This window comes from Chroicocephalus ridibundus, chromosome Z (genome assembly GCF_963924245.1).
Source record: "Chroicocephalus ridibundus chromosome Z, bChrRid1.1, whole genome shotgun sequence".
NCBI classification, from domain to species: domain Eukaryota; kingdom Metazoa; phylum Chordata; class Aves; order Charadriiformes; family Laridae; genus Chroicocephalus; species Chroicocephalus ridibundus.
Window position 1 is genome coordinate 34,134,840 of NC_086316.1, and position 22,678 is coordinate 34,157,517.

Here is a 22,678-nt window from a genome sequence, read left to right on the forward strand (position 1 = left end):
ATTCTAGTTAATAATTTATTCCCAAATGACTTTAATCTGATCACTACAGCTGTGTTACTTTACAATATGTCTTTTCTGCAGACACCAAAGATGCTAACAAGAAAGATTAAGCTTTGGGACATTAATGCCCATATAACCTGTCGTCTGTGCAATGGATACCTGATTGATGCTACTACTGTAACAGAATGCTTACATACTTGTAAGTAGAAGTATAATTAAATTAAAGAAAATGTTTTTGGTTTTGGTTTTATTTTTTTAAAGTTGATTTGCAACATGTTTTAATGGTTTTTAGTTGAAATTAAAAAATCTGTTGTACATCAGCCAAAATAATGCATGCTTTACTAGGCACTGCTTTTTTAACAGATTATTTGCTTTTTTAACAAAGCAAATGAAGAGAACATTAAAATTGAAGCCATATACAATTAGTGGTAATGTATGCATTCGTGAATGCAGTCTGTCCTAAAGGAATGTGGAACACCTAGTTCTTTTTTCTGTGACAGTTGACATAGCATACATTTTCCACGTGGAGCCTTGCAAGTGTTTCTTGTTCTCCTGTTCCTCTGCAAAAAGTCACCATAGTTTATCGATATAGAATAAATATATGGCATTGTACCCTAGAAATAAGCTTTTGCTCTGAAATGTTGTCATGAAGTAGTTGTTTATTGTTACGTTACTTTGCAAATTTGTAGTTTCACATAGGTGAAGTATGTCCTAATACCTTGCAAAGCCTTGGGCTTCAGGAAAACTGAAGGTGTGAGTCCATCCCAGCATCTCTGTTGTTGCCATCATGGGATAGAGAAGTGGTAGGGTTTCGCAATATTCTGATGAAAAACTTGCATATTAGAACAGTTCCAACTAAAGATGCAGAAAGATTCCTTCTGAGGAGAAGCACCTTTATAGTCCAAAGTGGTAACTCCAAAACTATTTTCTGTCTTGAAACTGAGGATCAAAACATATTCTTTTGCCAAGGTAGGTGTCGGCGGAGGAATTAACCTTCAGTCCAGAAGACCTGCTGTAATGACATTAAATATCCTCTGTAGCAGCCACATAGATGGCTTCACACCTTACATTACAGGGTTTTACCAAAAGTATTTTTTCTAGCTGTGTCTTCAGAGTCCCTGCAATTTACCAACGCATCCTTGCCACCCAGGAGCTTCCATTTGTGCAGTTCTATCTGCTCAGAGCTTAGAATACCATTTGTTTTGTTTATATGCACCTGTATTAGTCTATTAAATGGTGTTTGCCATGCAACTTCAAGCGTTCCATGCTTTAAAATGCTTGTCACAGTATTTTATTCTGATAAAGCTAGTACGTTGTTTGTATAACTTAATGACTCATAGTACTAAACTTTCTTAGAAGGGAATTATTTGGTGGCAGTGGCTTCATCTCCACAAAATGAAAAGTTTCAGCAGTGTTATTCTTCACCTAAAATGTCTTACAAAGGGGAAATACAATGCTCATGATTTGTGAGAGATTATATTTTGTATTTTATTTCATGTATAAGTTCTGTTCAGCTGTAGAAGTTCAGCTTTAATGAGTTTGTTGTTCTTGTCACCCTTCCATGTCATTTTGGTTATTCTCCTGTTCCTTCTGCATCTGTTTCACATCTTAATTTCCATAGTGTTCTTTTTGGAGTGTAGAGATCCTTAAGCTAGACATCTACTTAGTTTTGCACCAAATTTTTTACTGCTGCTATTACAAGATTATATACAAATCCAGTATTATAAGTTAACATGGCTGAAAGAGCTAGAGGGTCTTTTTTCGTTATTCCATTAATATAAAATGAAACAATCAAACCCCAGAAACCCCTCAGCTAACATAATTTACACTATTTTTTACACTTGCTTACAGAGAAAATTTTTACATTAATCCACAGGGCTGCAGTGCTTGCTTCAAAAGCCAGGGAAAGCTCATTACTAGCTTCTGCTCCTTTTTTTTTTTTTTTTGTTGTATGGTTTTCTTCTTGTGGCTTGTCCTTCCTTATTTTGGCTGGTTATATTTTCAGAATACTACTTTGCTGTGTGTCACGTAGAATTACAGTTTTCTGAGAAGAGGCGTACAGCCCTGTCTTCTTAAAAAAACTTCATACGTGTTGGCATTGTTTGTATTGTGCTTGTTAATAATATATGTTCCTGGAAAACCATCCTTGCAAAATCTGCCCTGAAAGTGCCCTGTCTGATGAGATAATGAATTCCCTGCTGAATTACACCACTTTCTTTCTTTCTGTTTCTACTTGGAACTGCACAGTTCTCTTACCTTTCTTCATTTTTCTCTAACTTCCTGTCCTTCAGACACTCAGAGACTCTTTACTTCAGTAGGAAATGTGGTTCTTGAGTAGTCCTTTGGTGAGAGTCACTTAGAGGATCAGGGCCAGCCCTTTGGAGGGACAGGGCCAACTTCTTTTGTAAAACACAATTCAGTGGAAAACAAGCTTTTTTGCTCTATTTCCTACTTGTTTCTCTACTGTATCTTTAGTTTGTTGGGACCAGACAGGCCTTTAAGTCAGTAGATAAAACCTTCATTAGTATTAACTCAGTGTTAAATCTTTTCTAGTTGCATCTGTTTCTTGATTAGAATTATGGGTTAGCAGATACATGCAGATCTTCTTAAACTTTTACATTTGTAATTTGATTTTCAGTAGTGTTTACATGTTAAAGCTCTCCTTGTATGTTTTGAAAGGGAAAGCCCTGTGTTATTTTTGTTATGTTATGAGAGGTATCCTTTTGTGGGTTCATGAGAACAATGAAAGACCAACTGTATTGTTGAACTAGATACGGAAATGAAAAAAGGCAAGAGGAATGAAACCATTTAGATTAAAAAAAAAAGTGAGTGAGGATTAACTTTACTTGTTCCTTTTCTAATGAAAGTTCTCTGATATGCTTAAGCGTACTGTAGAAGTAACCAAAAAATGTACAGCTCAGTTCAAGCTTACAGTCAGTGCCCAAGTATCTGCATAAATGGAGATTGGAGACTTTGGAAATGCTAGATAATGAAAAAACTGTAGACATATTATTGTTTCAGACCTTAGAAGGGTTCCTATATCAACTGTCATATACTCGTGGGACTTGCAGTTTCAGGAGAGTTTTATTAACCCCAACTTGACCCTGTGAAAAAATAACCAATATAAAAGACTCCACCACCCTCCATAAGCTATGTAGTTGCATTTATTTAGATGCTGTGCTTAGACTAACGAACCTGATAAAGAACCTGAGCCGACTTGTGACAAGTTCAGTTTAGGAGGAGTTAGTGTATACCTAGTCCAAACTGGAAGATGTACTGAAATGAGATATTTTTTCAGAAGGTATCATAGAATGGTTTGGATTGGAAGGGACCTTTAAAGGTCATCTAGTCCAAACATTCCTGCAATGCACAGGGACATCTTCAACTAGATCAGGTTGCTCAGAGCCCCATCCAGCCTGACCTTGAATGTTTCCAGGAATGGGGCATCTACCACCTCTCTAGGCAACCTCTTCCAGTGTTCCACCACCCTCACCATAAAAACTGTCTTCCTTATATCTAGTCTAAATCTACCCTCTTTTAGTTTAAAACCATTATCCCTTGTCCTGTCACTACAGGCCCTACCAAAAAGTATGTACCTGTCTTTATCATAAGCCTCCTTTAAGTATTGAAAAGCCACTATAAGGTTTCCCCAAAGCCTTCTCTTCTCCGGGCTGAACAACTCCAACTCTCTCAGCCTGCCTTCATAGGAGAGGTGCTCCAGCCCTCTGATCATTTTTGTGGACCTCCTCTGGACCTGCTTCAATGTGTCCATGTCTTTGTTGTGCTGAGGACTACAGAGGTGAACGCAGTACTCCAGGTGGGGTCTCACAAGAGCAGAGTAGAGGGGCAGAATCACCTCCCTTGACCTGCTGGCCACACTTCTTTTGATGCAGCCCAGGATACAGTTCTGTGCTGTAAGTGCACATTGCTGGCTTATGTCCACCTATTTATCCACTAGTGCCCCCAAGTCCTCCTTGGCAGGGGTGCTCTCAATCCCTTTATTCCCCAGCCTTTACTGATACTGGACTTTGGCCCGGCCCAGGTGCAGGACCCTGTGCTTGGCCTTGTTGAGATTCATGAGGTTTGCGTGGGCCCGTTTCTTGCGTTTGTCTAGGTCCCACTGAATGGCATCCTGTCCCTCAGGTGGCACCACTCAGCTTGATGTCATCTGCAAACTTGCTGAGGGTGTACTTGATCCTATTGTCTGGGCTGTTGATGGAGATATTGAACAGTACTGGTCCCAATACGGTTCCTTCAGGGACAGCACTTGTCACTGATCTCCATCTGGACTTTGAGCTGTTGACCAGTACCCTCTGGATGCAACCATTCAGCCAATTCCTTATCCACTGAATAGTCCACCCATCAAATCCATATCTTTCCAACTTGGGGAGGAGGATGTTGTGGGAGACTGTGTCAAAGGCCTTATAGAAGTCCAGATAGGTGACGTCTATAGCTCTTCCCTTGTCCACTGAGGTAGTCACTCCACTAGAACACCACTAGGTTGGTCAGGAAAGACTTGCCCTTGGTGAACCCATGCTGTCTGTCTTGAATCACCTCCCTGTCCTTCATGTGCCTTACCATGGCTTCTAGGAGGCTCTTCCATGATCTTCACAGGCACGGAGGTGAGGCTGACAGGGTGGTAGTTCCCAGGGTCCTCCTTTCTACCCTTTTTAAAAATGGGTACAATGTTTCCCTTTTTCCAGTCATCAGGGACTTCACCTGATGGTCACGACTTTTCAAATATCGATGTGAGTGGCTTGGCAACTACATCGGCCAGTTCCCTCAGGACTCTGGGATGCATCTCGTCAAGTCCCATAAACTTATGTCTTTTCAGGTTCTTCAGTTGGTCACGAACCTTGATCTTCTCTTATAGTGGGAGGGACTTTTCTCCTGCAGTCCCTGCCTTGTGGTCCATACACTGGAGAGGTGTGGGGAGAGAGGTTGCTGGTGAAGACTGAGGCAAAAAAGTTGTTGAGTACCTCAGCCTTCTCATCCATTGTTACCGGTTTGCCACTTGTGTTCATCGGAGGGGTATGTTTTCTTTGACCTTACTTTTCTGGCTAACATACCTGTAGAAGCCCTTATTATTCTTTGCGTCCCTTGGAAATTCAGCTCTAGCTGCGCCTTGGTCTTCCTGACCTCATCCCTACACAACTGGGCAGCGTCCCTATACTCTTCCCAGGATACATGTCCCTGCTTCCATTGTCAGGTTCTGCTTTCATTGACTTGGTAAGACTGGGGTTTGGCTTCAGTTTTGCAAATGGATCTACTGCTCTGGTGCTGCAATGGAGCAGACTGCTGTGTGAGATTTGTGCTTAGTGTGCAAAGCCGTGAGGCTTGGTCTAACCTCTACCAGCAACGGTACTGTCATCCTAAACATGTAAATGCAATCTAGAATGCAAACTTGCTATGCTTCGTTGACGGCTGCTAATTTTTTTGGTATCAACAGGTGTTTGTTTAATTGTACTGTCATATGGTCTGAGAGGTAGGTGGCACTGTAGTTACAGAAATTGTTTCATTTTATGTAATAAGAATGAGTGCATTAATACGAAGATTACATGAACTGCTGCTCTTTGAATAAAAGCTATTTCCTCCCCTCTTTTTTTTTTTCCCCCCTACATTTTTGAGTTGTAACTTCAAATGAGTCAGGATATCACGTAGTAGTGTCTTTATGAGTACTGTTTCTGGAGAGGTGGGGTGAGGAAGTGTAAATATTTTACTTTGAATGAGATACAGATTATGGTGTAGATGCATATGGAAACAGTTCAAAACCATGCAGCTTTATAGTGAACAACTTTTTTTAGTGGCTTCTGCCAGCACATTTTATAAATACTGGAGGTCTGTGCCCGTGTAATTTTAACTGCTGTGTACTCTGTGAAAGTTAGAATTAAAATAGCACATAGATATCCACTTTTGGAAAGTTTTTCTGTTCTTTTAAAAAGTACCCAACTTTGGAATAATTTTTTTGTCTTAGGGTCATTGCCACCATACACTTTACTTCTGTATATGGCCATGGTTAAAGCGAATAGGCTTATTATCTTAATGGTATATAGTTCCTGTTATATCATCTGTGCAAGCTGAATGGTGCAAGCAGTATGATGTCGAGCTGCTAGAAATTGCTGTTCTAGTAAATTCCAGAGTGGAATTGTGTGTTGTATGCTTTACTAGGAAGACTCTGGCTAGGTACAGATGCCTTAATTCTATTGCATCAATTCGCTCTATCAAGAACATTACTGAAAGATTGTCCTGGTTCGAAGTAAAACAGAACCAGCTTTCTGTTCAGTAATTTTATTTCTTAGCCAGGCCTCTTCTAACTCTCTGAAATTAACAGCATGTTGTGCAGAAAACGTTTTGTTTTCAGAGTGATAAGAGCAATGTTTACAGTTTGTGCCAAGGAATGGTATGCAGAGAGGCCCTTGATTGTACTTATTGCTGTAACAACCAAGGTCAGCTAATTTTGTTGTTTGCCCAGTTGGAGGATTGGAAACGGAAAAGCATAGAGGGGTCCCACCTGCAGGGAGGAGCGGATGGGACAGGTGACCCAAAATTGACCAACAGGGGTATTCTATCCCATCTGCCCCACACTCAGTATAAAAGCTGAGGGATCAAAGGGATCAGTGTTTCTGGAACCCAGTTCCCACCTGTCACTGAGCCCAGTCTGGCACTTCCCCAGTGCCTGATGTCATCGTGGGAGCTTAATATGGTTTTATATATACTGTATCTATTTAATTATTTTCCTTTTAATTTTATTATTAATATTTCATTAAAGTAGTTTAGTTTCTTCTAAACTTGTAAATCTCTGTATCTCTCCTCTCTGTGTATAAGAGGCTGGGGGGGGAGCATCTGTTGCTGGCCATTGGCCAATTTGGCCAAAACCACGACAAAGATGTTGGAAACTATTCTGCATGATTAGACATCACGCTTACAGGGTGTAAAAAATTAACTTTGTGTAAATTTTAGTAAGGTGCATTTCTGTGACAAACTCTTTTTTTTTCATTCTGCTTCTTTTATTTCTTTATAACTATGAATGTCCTTGTTATCAGTCTGTAGAAGCTGCCTAGTGAAATATTTGGAGGAAAACAACACCTGTCCAACCTGTAGAATTGTTATACATCAGAGCCACCCATTACAGTATATTGGGTAAGTATGAAATCAAAAGTGCAACAAGGTTCACTCCAGATTGTTTCAGCCTCTTTAATATAGTACAACTTTTCCTAAATTTTCCTACTTCCTTATCAGCATGTTAAACCTTTAAAAAGAAGGTTGAAGGTGATTAAGGAGACATAGGATCAAACTTTGCTATGAATTTGCAAATCCTTCACTTCTGTTAGCTTCTTTCAGACTTAAAAGCAAGCAAAGTGTGCGCTTTACTGTTTAATTTCTGTGTGAGTTTTAATGGGATTTAGTCATTCCTCATTTTGTGTTCTTGAGTCATAAAAGTTACATAAATGAAACATTTGTAGAAATTGTACTTTTACAAAACCCTCAAAATAATTAGTCTGTTGAACAGTGCTTTTCAGTGTCTAACAGGGTAATGAGAGAAATAACTGTCAGTATTATTGTTCAGTTAATCTTTCAAAGGTCTTTTTAGTTCGTAGGAACAGGTAAGAATATGGCAACAAAAATATTAGAAAAGTATCTTTTAATCTCTAGAATGGAGCAATCCTATCCTTCATTCTATTTTGATCCCCACACAGACTGCTCTCACTTTCTGACCTAACATGAATGTAGTATTGTTCATCAGTTTCCTTTTTTTTAATATGTTTTTGGTGTTTTTTTTCTTCTTTCTTTTGTTTCCAGAAAAGACATTCCCTTTCTTTTCCTTCAGTGCTTTCCTTTAATTTTACTGATTTGTGGTATCTTTTGCTAATGGAAATCCATTGTGGCGGTGTGTTTGCATGAGCTGTTGCATATCAAGTAGTGTTTTGCCTACCTTTGTGAGAGTTTGCTTTCATTTCTGGCAGTTTCAATGTGCCTTTCTCAGTTTTCTAACAACTTCTGAAGCAATGCTTGTAGAAAATGAGTCTGATTTGTCTTCACTTTTACTGAAAACTGTTGATGTTCTATATACATTTATATTGCTCAAGCTGATCCTGATTCAGGCGCCTGAAACTAGTTATACCATCTCTGCATTTGAAGAATAATAGTGTACACTGATAATACATTATATGATACACTGATAATTCCCTATATGAGTGTATACTTTGAAGGGACAAGTAGATGCCAATAGGCAAGAATGAATAAAAGACACTTAGAACTGTAGAATCATAGAATGGTTAGAGTCAGAAGGGACATTTGAGATCATCCATTTCCAACTCTTGCTGTAGGCAGGGACACCTTCTGCTAGACCAGGTTGCTCAAAGCCCCATCCAGCCTGGCCTTGAACAATTCCAGGGATGGGGAATCCACAACTTCCCTGGGCAGCCTCTTCCAGTGTCTCACCACCCCCAGAGTAAAGAATTTCTTCCGAATATCTAACCTAAATATATACTCTTTCAGTTTAAAACCATTACCCTTTATCCTATCCCTACACTCCTCAATAAAGAGTTCCTCTCCATCTTTCCTGTAGGCCCCCTTTAGGTACTGGAAGGCTGCTATAAGGTCTCCCCGGAGCCTTCTCTTCTCCAGGCTGAACAACTCCAACTCTCTCAGCCTGTCCTCATAGCAGAGGTGCTCCAGCCCTCTGATCATCTTTGTGACCCTCCTCTGGAGTCACTCCAATAATTCCATGTCCTCCTTATGTTGGGGCCCCAGAGCTGGACACAGCACTCCAGGTAGAGCGGCAAAATCACTTCCCTTGACCTCAATCCATATTTGACATTTGAAAAGCCCAGCCTGTGCAAATGGGATTGCTACTAGTTGAAATGACATGAATTTAGAATTAAAGATACTTCGATTCTTCTTCTAGTGATATATTAAAAGATTGTAATGGTTGATTTTTAAATCTCTTGACTTGTCAACATTTATGTACATGTTCACTAGTCTCCGCTGCTGTGAAGTGCTCATGTCAGGTGATCAAAAGCCTGAAACTACTCTTGTAAGCCTCATCTCCTATTTAAGTCAGATTCAGGATTTTGTATTGCAAGCTCTGTTGGGGTAAGGACCTTGCAGCAGCTGAGACAGACATTTGAAAAGTTTCTGATTTTACTTATCAATTGGAACTTAGGGTACTTTGTTTCTTAGGGTACTTGGGGAACTTTGTTTCTTTCAGACAGTGACTTATGTTAGACTAAAATGGAATTTTGTCTAGGTGAGCTGGAATTAAAGTTTAGAATCTTAATGAGTCCTACTGCTCCAGTTGCAGTGGGACTATTGCCCTTCTTTTACTTGAGCCACACTACCTATACAGGCTTCTGAGCTACATGATGTTGCTCACAGTTAAAATGTTGGCTTTTAAGAGGAAAGTAAAATTTTATTCTTGTGATCTTTTCCTGTGAACTGTTTTCTCGCATTTTTGGAAAAGCACAGTAAAGGTAACTAAGTGATCTAGAAATCTAAGAGATGAGTCTGTAGAGGTAAGAAACAGATGATCCTTGATTCTTTTGTAATAAAAATGAGTTTACCTCAAAGTTGTCAAATTTTGACATTATTAATGACATGCTTGCTTTGATGTAGGAGGCCATGTTCCATGGGTCATCGTCTTCCTCATGTCCAGGACTATTCTCCTTCAAACTTCCATTGCGTTTCTGTGCTACCCTGTACTTCTTCATAATTTGTTACGTGTTATTGTCCTCTCTTGTTTGATATAAATACTGATGGGAGAATTGAAATTATTCTTAGGTAAATTTGGAGATTTTACATCAATTTTGTCCTGGAACTTTTTAAAGAGAAATACTTTTAACCAAGATGATTGACCTAAACTTTTGATTTCGTTTTTTTCTTGCTAGTCATGATAGAACAATGCAAGATATTGTTTACAAACTTGTGCCAGGCCTCCAAGAAGGTAAGTGGTGGTATCACCTTTTTAGAGATAGTTTTGCACATATTTCCTTAACACTTGAGAGAAAAAAAAAAAAAAGCTAAATTGGGAGGGGGTGGAACTGGTGAAAATACAATGGAAAACCATATTCCTTCATTTGTGTTATTCCTAGTGTTTAGGTTAATTTCATAACTGTACTAGCAGCAATTGGGGGTGGGAGCAATGGGAGGAAAGATGGGCTATTTCTTCAAAACGTATTATTATATAAAGCAGAATAGTAGTTTAGCTTTTGAATGGTGGCACACTGTAACTGTCACTTGTTCTTTTTAAACTGTGTACTTAAATCTGTTGTGCCAGCTTTCTAGAATTCTCAGAGGTAGATTGTAATGTAAAACAGCTTTTAGTTTCAGTGAAGTTTCTGCTACTGTGTAAGTCATTTCTTAGCAGGTAACTTTCAATTTGGGTTTTTATAATCCTCTTTGAGACTGGATCTGTTGAACTAAAGAAGGACCTTATAGTAACTTCTCAGTAATTCTTGTCTTAATCTATGTTACAACATTAATTTAAATTGAGTATTTTTAATCCATTTAAACTGCAAACCCAGAACATTCTCAAACATCAATAAGCTTAAATAGATTATTTAAAAATATTTCTAGCATATTGAAAATCAGAACTACAAATAAAAATTCAAAAACAATGGTTTGACTGAAATACCATGGGAGGGATTCAAAATAAGGTATAGTGTTTTAAATGCTATGTCATTCTAATAGACTGTTATAATAGTAGCTATATGGATGACTTTGCAGCATTCTAACTCTGAAAAATAAGATGAGGCATGACTTCATACAAGACCAGAGATAGAAGAGCAATAAATCATGGCAGTACCACTGTTTGTTGGCAAGCCTTTTTCACTTAAGAGGGAAGGGATTTGGAATAACTTCGTAAATATTGCATTAGAACTTTATTACAGGGATTAATATTTACAATTTTAAACAGCGGAAATGAAAAAGCAAAGAGAATTTTATCACAAACTGGGCATGGAAGTTCCAGGGGACATCAAAGGGGAGACTTGTTCTACAAAACAGCACCTAGATTCCCATCGAAATGGTAAATGGTCCTTTATTTATTCTGTCTTGGGAGGGTGATGGCTAGTACATTGATGAACAGACCTGTTGGAGATACGTGCCTAGTTGATTTATTACCATCACAATTGTTTTATAACACTGCACAATATAGTGCGAAGTGTAGGATTGTTGCTTCATCCCTTATTTGTGCACAGAATCTTTCTGTTTAGCCAGTCCTAGCATATTACTCTTGGCAAAGGAGACCTCCATAGTAGTGCCTACATGGGGACTCTGTGAAGTTACCCAGCTTCTGGGCTGCTCGCAGTTGGACTGAAGGTTGTGCTCTGTGTGTATTCCTCTCTTTCATCTGTGGGGCTGTTGGCAGCCAGTGTTGCCTGAGTAGATAAGCATAATTTGGGAAAAGCAAAGTTTGTTCTGTATTGCAGTCCTGAACTGTGCAGTTTAAATCATATTAGCATTACAAGCTGCTGCTCAGTGTTATCCCATGTATCTGTTTTTTTATCTAAGGTGAAACTAAACCAGATGAAAATGCAAACAAAGAAACTTCTGAGGAAAAACAGGAAGAAGATAATGACTACCACCGAAGTGACGAACAGGTGAGCTCATAAGGCATGTTTTAATTTTAGCTTTTATTTTAGCTTTAGTGCTTTGTTAAGCTAACAGAGAAGAAAAATAGCTATCTCAAAGTATTTTTTTCTGTCCCGTGACACAAACAAGATGCAGCGTTGTCCAATGCTTTTGTGTAAGCATGAGTTTCACCTTTGGGTTTTGGCAGGAATGGAGAATACACTAAAGACATTTGCATGAAGATTTGATAGTTCTGACTGTTTATGAGTTTCCAGTGTATTTATTTTCTCTCAAAATAAATTCAGGTTATGTGGCTTCCCTTCTGAAGGCATGTATCCTAGTGTTATTGTTATATTCTGAGCTGAATGCGTATCAATAATTGTGAATAAAACCTTTTACTCTTTTACTAACTTACTATTTGTTTTGTTTTAAACGTCTAATACTAAGACAGTGTTAGCCCTTGACCATAAAAGTAGTTTGAAGGCCAGGTAGTTCACCATTAAGTTTCAAACACAAAACACTTTTGAAAGTGAAACCTCCTTTTATGGTAAACAAGCCATCCCTTCTATGTTTTGCTGTTATGTGTGTCTGGAGCAAATTAAACTTGGATTAATTTTCTTTTCAACTGTAATGCAAGGGAACTTTCAAAGAGATTGTACCTAGCATTAGATCCTCATGGTGCATAAAGTAAATCATCACAAAGACTAAGTAATGAAGAGCTGTATGAGAAAAGAAGTGAGAATTGAAGAACAGAAGTTAGAGGGACTTTTTGGGAGATAATTCTTAGAATTTTAAAAATTTGTTATGCCATTTGTATCCATTCTTTCTAAACTTTAAATTCTCATTTAAACGTATGTTAAAATTCTGTTTTAAACTGGATTTAGCAGTTGCATTAAAAGCAAGAAGTTATGTTAGAAGCAATCATTAAAAATTGGCAATAGTGTTCTTAGTGTTTATCTTACTCTACCTTTTGACATAGGATCCTCTTGAGCTATTGGCAGCTGTGAATTTGGACTGGAGCAGCCTTGTTCCAACATAAAAAAAATTTTTCTTAAACTTCTTTGTTGAGATCTGTTTTCATTGCAGTAATGCTTATCACTAAACTGACAAGATGTTAGAATTTCTTTTTTAATAGGTCTACAGGCGTTTGAGTTTAAGTAATACTGGTACTGTACTTCTTTCACTTTGATGTATTAATAAAGACTGCATATGGAATACATAATAAGGACTGCAGATAATTGTTCCAGCCAACCCTGACAGCTTGCTTTTTCTTGAAGGTAAGCATCTGCTTGGAATGCAATAGCAGCAAATTGCGTGGATTGAAACGGAAATGGATTCGCTGCTCAGCACAAGCAACAGTCTTGCATCTAAAGAAATTCATTGCCAAAAAGCTTAACCTTTCTTCTTTTAATGAGGTAATATTTTAATTTTTTAAAATTATTTTGCAGATATAAATACCTTATGAAAAGTGTGGGATTGTTCCTTTGCAAATGAATGTCTTTTCTAGCTATTTTCTTGTCCTTTCTTGGGTCTACACAGGACTTGTCACGTAGTTTGCAGTGCATCTTTTCATGTCCGTGTATAAATAGTTGACCCAAAAGCCTTGGTTATGTGCTTCCACATGTGTTGAAATGGACCCTGGCAACGTGCTTTGTTTGTCAGCTTGCAGTCAGGTATACCCCACCCTTTCAGAGATTTCACACTCCTTGGAGGGGACAGGCAGCGACAAACGCTACTGAAGCCCAGATTAAGAGAAAGCATCACAAATATTTTGTTCCTTTGTGTGCTCTCAGTGAAGCTCAACCTAAAGTTGCTGCCTACCATGAGGAGGGTGTTATCAGATACGTACTTTTCACTTCCTTTGCAGGGAATACTTGGAATCGTGGGAAGAATTTATGATGAAAGGTACACAAAGAAAGGCAATTCTTTGCACTTCTCCAAATTCAGATTTGAAATTAACAGTGGCGAACCTATGAATGCAGCCTCTGTTTACCACTTTGGTGGGTCTCTATTGCAGTCTCCAGACACCTATTCACTGGATCTCATTTACATTTGTCATGCAAATCAAATCATCTGCTTTCCAGTCCAATGTGGCAACACCTTTCTGCTCAAACTTTTCAACAGTCAATTTACGTTTGTATCACTGTTCCTTCCTAGCTTCTGTACGCTTCAAACCAACAGACTGTCTTATCATTGGAGTATGTCCCCAAACTCTGCTCTGTATCTCCTGTCATGTCCTCAGCTGGCTTGGAAGTGGTTGACCCCTGGCAGTAGCCCAGCAGCAACATAGCTACCATCACTGTTTGAAAGGGGTTGTGTGTGTGTTTGTGTGTGTTTAATCCCTCCGTTCCACTGTGCCAGTCTGTGACTTAACAACCTTCTTGGCTTTTACCGAAGGAACAAACTTCCAGGAGTACTGTTCATTCTTTTGCTATCCCTCCCTATCTTCTTAAGTGTACATAAATTGTGGTGTAATAAGTGTACTGGATGTAATCAGTGTAATGGGTACAGTTAGTAGAAGGATTTAAACTTGTGGGCACTTAGTTGATTGCCGTAGACTGTTGCAGGTTTGAGTTATTGCCAATTAGATAAGCCATGAAAGTGGGCTGTGTGTCCATTCAGGCCTTTCTGGGTTGTGTGCTAAAACGTTGTTAATATAAGCCACTTGGTGGAACTTTCTGTTGTCATGCATGTTCCGTCTTTTAGTTCATGTTCAGCTGTTGTAGTTCTGCTGATTAGTAGTCATATGATCCTCATGTTTTTGTGTTTATATCCTCACTGTTTATAATACCAAGATCTTTCAGCACTGAGATAAGAAAGTAAAAATAGCTATTGAGTATGTGCAAAAAACCCCATAAATATAGTATATGAGGAAGGTGGCAGACAGGTTTTTTTTTTTTAAAAATGTATAATTGTAGCAGAAAGACACCTGGCTGGTGTTAAGTAAAAAAAATTCATAGTATGGTAAATAGCATAGCTATCTTTGTCACTTGTGAGTTGTTTTGCTTTGATTGTTTTATTGGGCCTTTTTAAAAACATGTAAAGCTTTCAGGAAAGGGCATTAATACTGCTTGGGAAGATAAACAGCTAAGTCCAGTTCATGCAATATTTCCTAGGTAGGCACAGACATGGTCTTTCAGCACTTTATATTGAGAAAGTACCTTTTCTTTCCTGGTACTATTTTTGTCTGCAGAGCAACTGCAAGATGAACGGTTCCAGTGTCTTCAGAGAAAAGAAATATTGTCAGACATTTGTAGTATTATCTGAAATACGTTGCATCGTGTACTGTGTCCCACTAAATTAACTGTCGTCTTTTTTTTGTCAGCTGGACATATTATGCAACGAAGAGATTCTTGGGAAGGATCACACGCTCAAGTTTGTAGTTGTTACTAGATGGAGATTTAAGGTATGACACAGCGATTCCAAGTAAATCATGAAGTGTCCAAATAAAATGTTCATAAAATTGGCATCATTTGGAACTATACTGCAGTAACTGCAAACTCGATAAAAAGATACTTTGATAAATAGCTAATACAGCATCCTTAAGCATCAAGTATTAATTTTGTTTCCAAGGAAATGAAGGACAGGTCCATTAAGTATTAATTGCAAGGAAAAAGGGAACACTGCATCAATTGTCAAATTGCTATTAAGTCTAGCAAAGGAAGTAGAAGACACAAGAAAGTATTTTTAGCTATTTCAGGTAAAACTGGTTTTAATCCATGTAGGTGAGAAATTGATTGTGATGCAGAAAAGGCAGAAATTTTCAACGTAGTTATCTTCTGTAGCTCAAGAAAGATATTTTACCTCTAAAGGAGAGGCAATAATTGCAATGCTTCTCTGCCTTAGTTAAGGGAACTTGTATCGGCATTTAGTAAGCATAAACAAGGCTTGCTAAAAATGTCGTAGTACATCTTTGACTTGCTTATTGTGGTTTATTTAAACAACTTCCTTGAAACTCAATAGTAAACAGTGGGCCATTCATTCTGACTACTATCATATTAGTAATGGCAGCTCAAGTGAAGTGGGTGTAAGAATTAATTGCAAAATCAAACATTTAGGAGAAAAGTCACACCTACAGAGTCAGTGTATGTGTATCTGGGGATATTTGAACTAGGAGTTAGTGATTGTAATGGACAAGCAACACAGTCCAAGCTTACAGTGTACACTGAGGTAGAAACACTTGATGGCTTTGGCTTGCATGTCTAGAAGAGGTGCAGGTAGCAGTAGGGAAGCGTTTTTCTGTCTGTGTAGAAAAATAATTCACTTGCATAAGAGTCACAGGATAGAAGTCTATGTGCAGTCTTTGAAATGCAGAGACGTCATGAGTGGAATCCTACCAGAATCTGTTTTGTATGATGTTCCTGAATGACCTGGAAAGGGATTAGAGTGCAGTGCAGTAACAGTGCACTGACAACATTGTGGTTACTTAGGATAGTGAAGACAGATTGATCAGAAGGAGCTGAGGCAAGCCTTTACAGTTCTGACTACAGGTGATTAATGAACACCTTAAGTTCGATGTAGGTAAATATAAAAGGACACAAAGCAAATGTTAGGGATTTGTATGGGCAGGGGAAAAGAGAACCAAACAAGAGCATCAAATCGATGTGCATCTGTACAAGTGTACTATTCACCTTTATCATGGAAATTTATGCAATTGTGAATCACATGGAAAAGGGAACTGTAAACTGCTCAAGTGAAAGAGGTGGGGGATGTAAAATGAAACTAGGAGGTGTGAGATTTAGAACAAAGAAGAGCGAGCAATTCTTTACATGAGACACAGAACTCCTTGGTGCAGGATGTTGTGGATGTTAGAAGTTCACTTATCCATAAAAAGGCAATGAGTACATTTATAGAAGGGGAATCAAGTGGGAGCTGTTAAATATGAAGTACCACATCCTCTTATGCTGCTTTTTTGACATCTGCATTTCTCCCTTACTGGGAGTGGGTTTTCCAAGTTAAACAGATCTGGTAGAACTGATCTTAAGTTGATCAGCTCCTGAGAGAAAAGGGAAAGGATTTTTCATCTCTTGTTGGAGTTTCACAGGTGAAATTGCATCTTATCTTTGCCTTGGTGAAATTTTGGCAGATCACATAGTTACTCTGATAGTACATTTTATGCTTTAGTTTACCTAACAAAAGTTTTGCCTACTGAACAGTTTTAGTTCTGGTTTTGTTTCTTAACTTACCTGATGTTTCTGTCTTGCAGAAAGCACCTCTACTGCTACATTACAGACCCAAAATGGACTTGCTGTAGAACTTTATTGTCCTTCTGGACAGAGTTTTTTGCAGAGACTATCATCTGGCACCTTCTTAGTGCATCACTAATTACATGACACAAACCAGCCGAATAATTTTGGAAGACTGTAGGGCTTTCACAGTGGACTGTCCTTCTGAGTATTTCTTCTAGGGATGTGCTGCCTAGATTTCTGGACAGAAAATATTTATACTTTTTTTGTATGGAAGAAAGAAGTCGCAACTCAACAAGACACTACCAGCACTAAGTTTACAGATACTGAAAACACTTCACAGTTCCATATATCTTAGCCTGATTTATCTCTTACAGTTACACAGAAATAAGTTAGAATGTTGTGGGGTGATTTAAAAATGTTACTTTTGACACCAAGTTGCATTTAGTTAGTTCTCACATTCTGAATCTTTTAAAAACTATATTTTTGCAAATTGTTACTGTCTTATATAGTATGCCTGATTGCATTGGCTTTATTCAAGTTACTCTGTAGAGCATTGAACGCACCTAGTGACTGGTGATAATTTATTATGCTGCATTGAAAACTTCTGAAAATCTGGGAAACCAATAAGTTTGTCATTTTTGCTCAATTACTGCTCTCCCTCACTTTGTGTTTTAGTAGTTTTGCTACTCCCCTATGCATGTAGATTTGGTAAGATTAATAGAAATCATTTAATTTGATTTTAATGTGCCCTGATGCTGTGCTGTGGCATAAATTGCACCACATAATGGCAAATACTCAAAAGTGCTAGATTTGTGAACTTTTTAAAAAATAAACATTTCTTATGTAGTTGTGGCTTGCAGAAATCAGTTTTTAATGTGGAGAGAATTTGCTCTCACTAGCTATTGAAACACTGTCCTTGGGCAACTTTCAGTGATATTGCACAGTTTTCATTTCTCTGATTAAAAATTACTCAGATCATTATGTGCAGCTTTATATTTCCTTCACCTGTTTTCTTATGAAACCATAACATTTTCTTTAGCGCAATTCCTAGCTGTCTTGAGGGAGGAGGCAGGGGGGGATTATTTTAGCACCTTCTTGCCTTAACTGATAATTTTGCTTGCATCAGCTGTAATGGATGCAAGGTAATACACGTGCGTTGTATGTATGTGTGCATACATCTAGACACACATATAACTATATGTGTTTTTGAATGCACCCACACTAGCACTTAGCAGGGTTCACTGCACTTTTTATAAGGCTTTTTGAAATAGTTGGCTTTTTAACAACAGTAGTTGAAAGTGATTTCTGCAAGCTGTATACAGAATAGCACATATAGTATGACTGTGAGAGTATTTGTCTGGCATGGGTGTCAAGTCATTGAAAACAGGCTATGACATATTACTGGCAGCTGGAAATAGTTAACCTTCTAATTTTTGGAAGAGTTTTCCAGTCAGCTGAAAATGCTAGTTGCTGTTCTTCTTATTAAACCCTGTTATTTTTTGATGAATTGTCTTTGGATAAGAAAAAAAGTTTGCCTGTAACTGCCCTGCTTCGTCTAACTGTGCTCCTTCCCCTCTTCTGCTATAGAGTTTTACTTGTTACTCGATAATAGGAAGCTGATACTACAAGAGATTTATACAAGCGTTTTAAATCCTCTTCCTCTTCTTGAGTTTTCAAAGCACCACATTCCTCAGCGTGTGTCCCAAAATTTCCTTCTTTGGAGTCTCCAGCCCTCCGTTCTCAGCTCTGCTGCTGCAGAAGTGATGCTCCAACTTTTGTTTACCTTTGAAAAGAGGGTTCCAGTCACAGGTGTGAACGGGGAGGAAATCAAAAAGTATGGGAGCAGAGAATGAAAGGGAGCCTACTGAGCTGTGGAGGTGGAAAGGAAAGCCACACAAAGGCCAAAAATTGCTGCTGTCCTTGCAGATGAGGTCATAAGATAGCTGCATTTGTATGTTTGGGTTAGGTAGAACTCCACATCAGGACTGGATGGCTGGGTTTGCATGGGAGGGGGGTGTATGTGTCTGTGCATGCATGCATATGAGCAATGGAATCAAACTTGGCTCTGTTTTTCTCATGCTGTTTGTAGACTCAAATATATGTATTTTAGGGGTTTTTTTTCTGTCTTTAACATTACTTGAACTGGCAGAAAACAACGAATGAGATCATGGGTCTACCATTCTTATGATTTTTTTTCATGAAACGGCAAATGCAGATGGTATGGATGTGTACACAAACTGACATACTGGGCCTTTCTGGAGCTGCATATGTGGTTGTTGCTGTCTTAGTGTAAATAAGGGACTGGCTCTAGCCACTGAGGCACTGCGAATATGAACAGTGCTATTATGTGTCCACCCTCTGTGCACCCTGAGTATACAGACACTGGCTGTACCTGATGTAGACATTAAGGCTGCCAGACAGCATTCTGATTAATCACCTTAATCAGGGTATAAATATACATTTAAAAAAAAAAAGTGAGATCTGTCTACCTCAGAGTGTGTGTACTGCAGAAGCTTTTTGTACGACTAGATGTTGATGCAGTGCTGTTAAAGGACATTGGGATATTAGTAGTTTCCTGTGTACTTGTGCATTTGAGAAATGAGTTATGAACAAGCAAATCCAGAAGCCTTTCAAATCTATCTCTTGCTACAGTAAGAGTAGCAATCTACAATCTACAGTACAGAACATATATTTATAAGTTTATAACCATCTTTAGAATCACTTGAATTTGTTATGGTGCTATCAATATATTGAAAACTCTGTTTATACCTATATGGATACATAAAATCACAACAGTATTAATGCATACAGCTGGGTTTTTTGCTCATAATTGTATATATCTGCTTTTGCAATGTCCTTATCTGATAAAACCTCACCAGTAAAAAGGAAGAAAAAACCTCAACCAAATACAAAACCACCCAGTTATTTTTCTAAATCACAGGTCACAACATCTTCACTACAGAAACTGTTTCCCTCAGAAGGGATGTCTGGACCGTACATTTATTGCCTTTAGCCTTACTAAAAGACTGCAATGCAATTGAATTGAGGTGAGAGGCAGATTTTCTTTGACTCACAGCCTTGTTTCACTTCTGTGAAGCTTAAGAGACAGTTAATTTATATCAAGATTATATTGGGTAAAATAACGCTGTTACTGTTCAAAGTTGGACTAAAAGTTGGACTCAGCATAGATATCTCTTGGTTCTAGTGAGATCATGTTAGTTTACTTTGACTTTCGTGAAGATGCTGTTACTGTGAAGTAGTTTTCACAATTACTTAAGCTGGTAAATAATTGCAGTGAAGAACTATCTTGTTATCCTCATTATCCTCAGCAGCAATGAGACTGATGAATCACCCAGGCTCAGAGTCTCATTAAATATAGTTTCATTAAAATAGAGAATTCAGATAGAATATATAATATTGAATTTAAATAAGATTTGGGGTTTTAAATTTTAACTTTATAAAATTATTTATTCTATTTTAAGCTTTCTGTCTTATTTTACCATCGAAGTATTTTTGGTTTCAGTGCTCCAGCTTTATTTACGGGCATATAAAATGAAATTGTAAGATGTTTTTACAAGCTTCTTCCTTTTACATTGAGTTTGAGTAGCTTTTATTTGTATGTTTTCGTTTGTACGGATAAAGAGCATTACTTATGCTTTTGTGCAATAGGTTTGAAACATGCATTTATTAGGCATATTTTTAAATTGTAAATGTAGCGTCTGCTTACTGTTAAATTTAAAAGGAATCTAGATAGCTTTTCTCACTTGTTCAAATGGGTGTTTATTTGGGGCTGTTATTTGGGGGGGTTGTTTTTTGATTTATTCTTTTTCTTTTTTTTATTTTAAGAGTGAAGTGTGGGATTTAAATTTGTGTACAAGAACTATCTGTCAGCAATATTTTAAAATAAATGATCTTGCAAGAAACCTTAATGTGAATTGTGGAAGCAATGGGCAAGACTTGCAGCCTATCTGAAAATTTTTTGTGCCATTGTTATGTCTGGTATATTTGTGTACCATCAAACCTGGGAATATTTATTTTTAATGGTTGTGCAATAGTGTACACAACACTATCACTTGTGGGGATATGGAACCATAAAAAATATCAGACTACAACTATGATGGTGCTATTTTTTTCCAATAGGCTATGAGCCTTTGAAAGCTTATCTGGCTCTTATTGTCTTTATAACAACACAGTCCTAGGAGATTCATTGCATTTTTTTCTACTGGATGATAAATATAACCATACAACTAGCCTATTTTACAGCATTATGCATCTTACTATTGAGCTAAATATAATAGGAAAAAGCCAACCTGTACATCAGCAAGATGATTCTTAATAAGTATTTAAAAAGCATTTTGTACAGAACAATCAAGTTTCTGTATTTCCTCAGGTAATTACTTCGTTTTGGTTGTTTCACTGGAAATGTTAATGCAACCTACACTTCAGTTAGTCTGCCTAAAGTTGATAACAGGGCAAAAAATTGTCCCATACACTAGAATCTCTATGTAAGATGTAATTAACTGTAACTAACATGTTGAGATCCATTGTTGAAGTAAAAAGTTGCAGAGAGAACAACGTTAAGGAACATATAACAATGCTTCAGTCTCTGCTTTAATCAAAAATTGCCATCAGTGCAAACTCTTTCTAGGAGCTCGCGTCTTGTGGGCAAGTCAACAGTAATGTTTTACTGTGGAGTTATGCTTTATTTATATAGAAGTTAAAGCTCTGGTCCTGCTATTTGATCCATGTTCGATAATCCTTAGGGCTTCCGGGAAATCTTTCAAAGCCACAATGACCTGTCTGGATCCTAGTGGTAGGGTAAGAACTAAACGTCCAGTTCTATAAACACTATGAACAATGAACTGAACCTCACTAATCTGGAAACACACATAAACCAACGGGACCATTCATGCAAAGGGTTAGGTGTGGCTGAAGGAAGGAGCCCTGATTTCTGAATACTGATGTTCCACTATTTTTTTTAAAATATTTTTATTTGAAAGTCAAAGCATTGGTTTAATGCAATCTTGAATTCAAATTACTTATCGGGACAAAAGGAGAGTTTGTTCTTTCCTTCTGCAACAAGATTATTTTACAGTTAAGGGACAATAAGCCAGTGCAACCACTAAGCCTCTATCCTCGTATGTGGCATAATAAAGATTCTGGAACTGTCACAGTGTAAAACCATATTTTTGGCTTAGCTTCATTTGAAAGTTTACAATTTTTTATGCTTTGTGTTGCTGTGTAATTTTTGTACTATTGGTGGCTAGTTTTGTCTGAATAAGCCTTTTGGGATTATTGCTTAATGTTTTGATTTTATGATAGTGAAGCTTGTATCCAGTGTTTTGCCAATTAATATTATATGCTTGTTAATAAAAGCAGAGAAACTAACTGAAATACTGTCAGGCTGGAAGTTATTGTACCATTTTTCCCCAAGAAGATAAGGAGCTAGCCGCCATAATGTCATAGCACTGAACAAACACAGCATGACCGAAACAGTCGTGGTGTGGCATTGCATTGTCATAATCAGCCTTTTACTCCAAACACAAGTGTGGCCCAAAGTATTGTTCCACTGCATGGAATGGCAAGATTTCTGTGGCAAGTAACTGCCAGTTAAGAAACTAAATAGCTTCAGCTACAGACCGGAGAAACGCAGTTTCCCTCATGTCTTCATGTGTCCCGATAGAAAAGAACTGATGCGACCTGTTTGTGTTATTTTCAGTCTTACCCTTAACTGGTGATGTTGATGCACAGGGGACAACTGCAGCATTTTGCAACACAGTCACTTAGACCCATGCCAAACTGAAAAACATATCTACACACATTCTGATTTTGTGTTATGTTACTTTGGTAAGATGATGGGGGGGGAACAAAGTCTCTTACTTATAGGAAGCATTGATTAATGAACTGAATATGTTTTG

At 37.9% G+C, this 22,678-nt stretch overlaps 1 protein-coding gene across 3 annotated transcripts in view; it reads left to right on the top strand.

Moving 5' to 3' along the window:
• The window catches only part of PCGF3 (polycomb group ring finger 3), a 51,887-nt gene extending 29,733 nt beyond the window's left edge, over positions 1–22,154 (top strand). For 2 of the 3 annotated variants that reach the window (XM_063320091.1, XM_063320092.1), the window contains 8 exons: positions 82–199; positions 7,044–7,140; positions 9,888–9,943; positions 10,916–11,026; positions 11,512–11,600; positions 12,849–12,986; positions 14,897–14,977; positions 16,778–22,154. In XM_063320091.1, coding sequence (XP_063176161.1) covers positions 91–199; positions 7,044–7,140; positions 9,888–9,943; positions 10,916–11,026; positions 11,512–11,600; positions 12,849–12,986; positions 14,897–14,977; positions 16,778–16,825 — 729 coding nt within the window. In that variant the 5' untranslated portion in view covers positions 82–90 and the 3' untranslated portion in view covers positions 16,826–22,154. Of the gene's footprint in view, positions 1–66; positions 200–7,043; positions 7,141–9,887; positions 9,944–10,915; positions 11,027–11,511; positions 11,601–12,848; positions 12,987–14,896; positions 14,978–16,777 lie in introns of those variants that run through there. The other variant, XM_063320089.1, reaches the window with a different exon arrangement.
• The last annotated feature ends 524 nt before the right edge of the window (positions 22,155–22,678 follow it).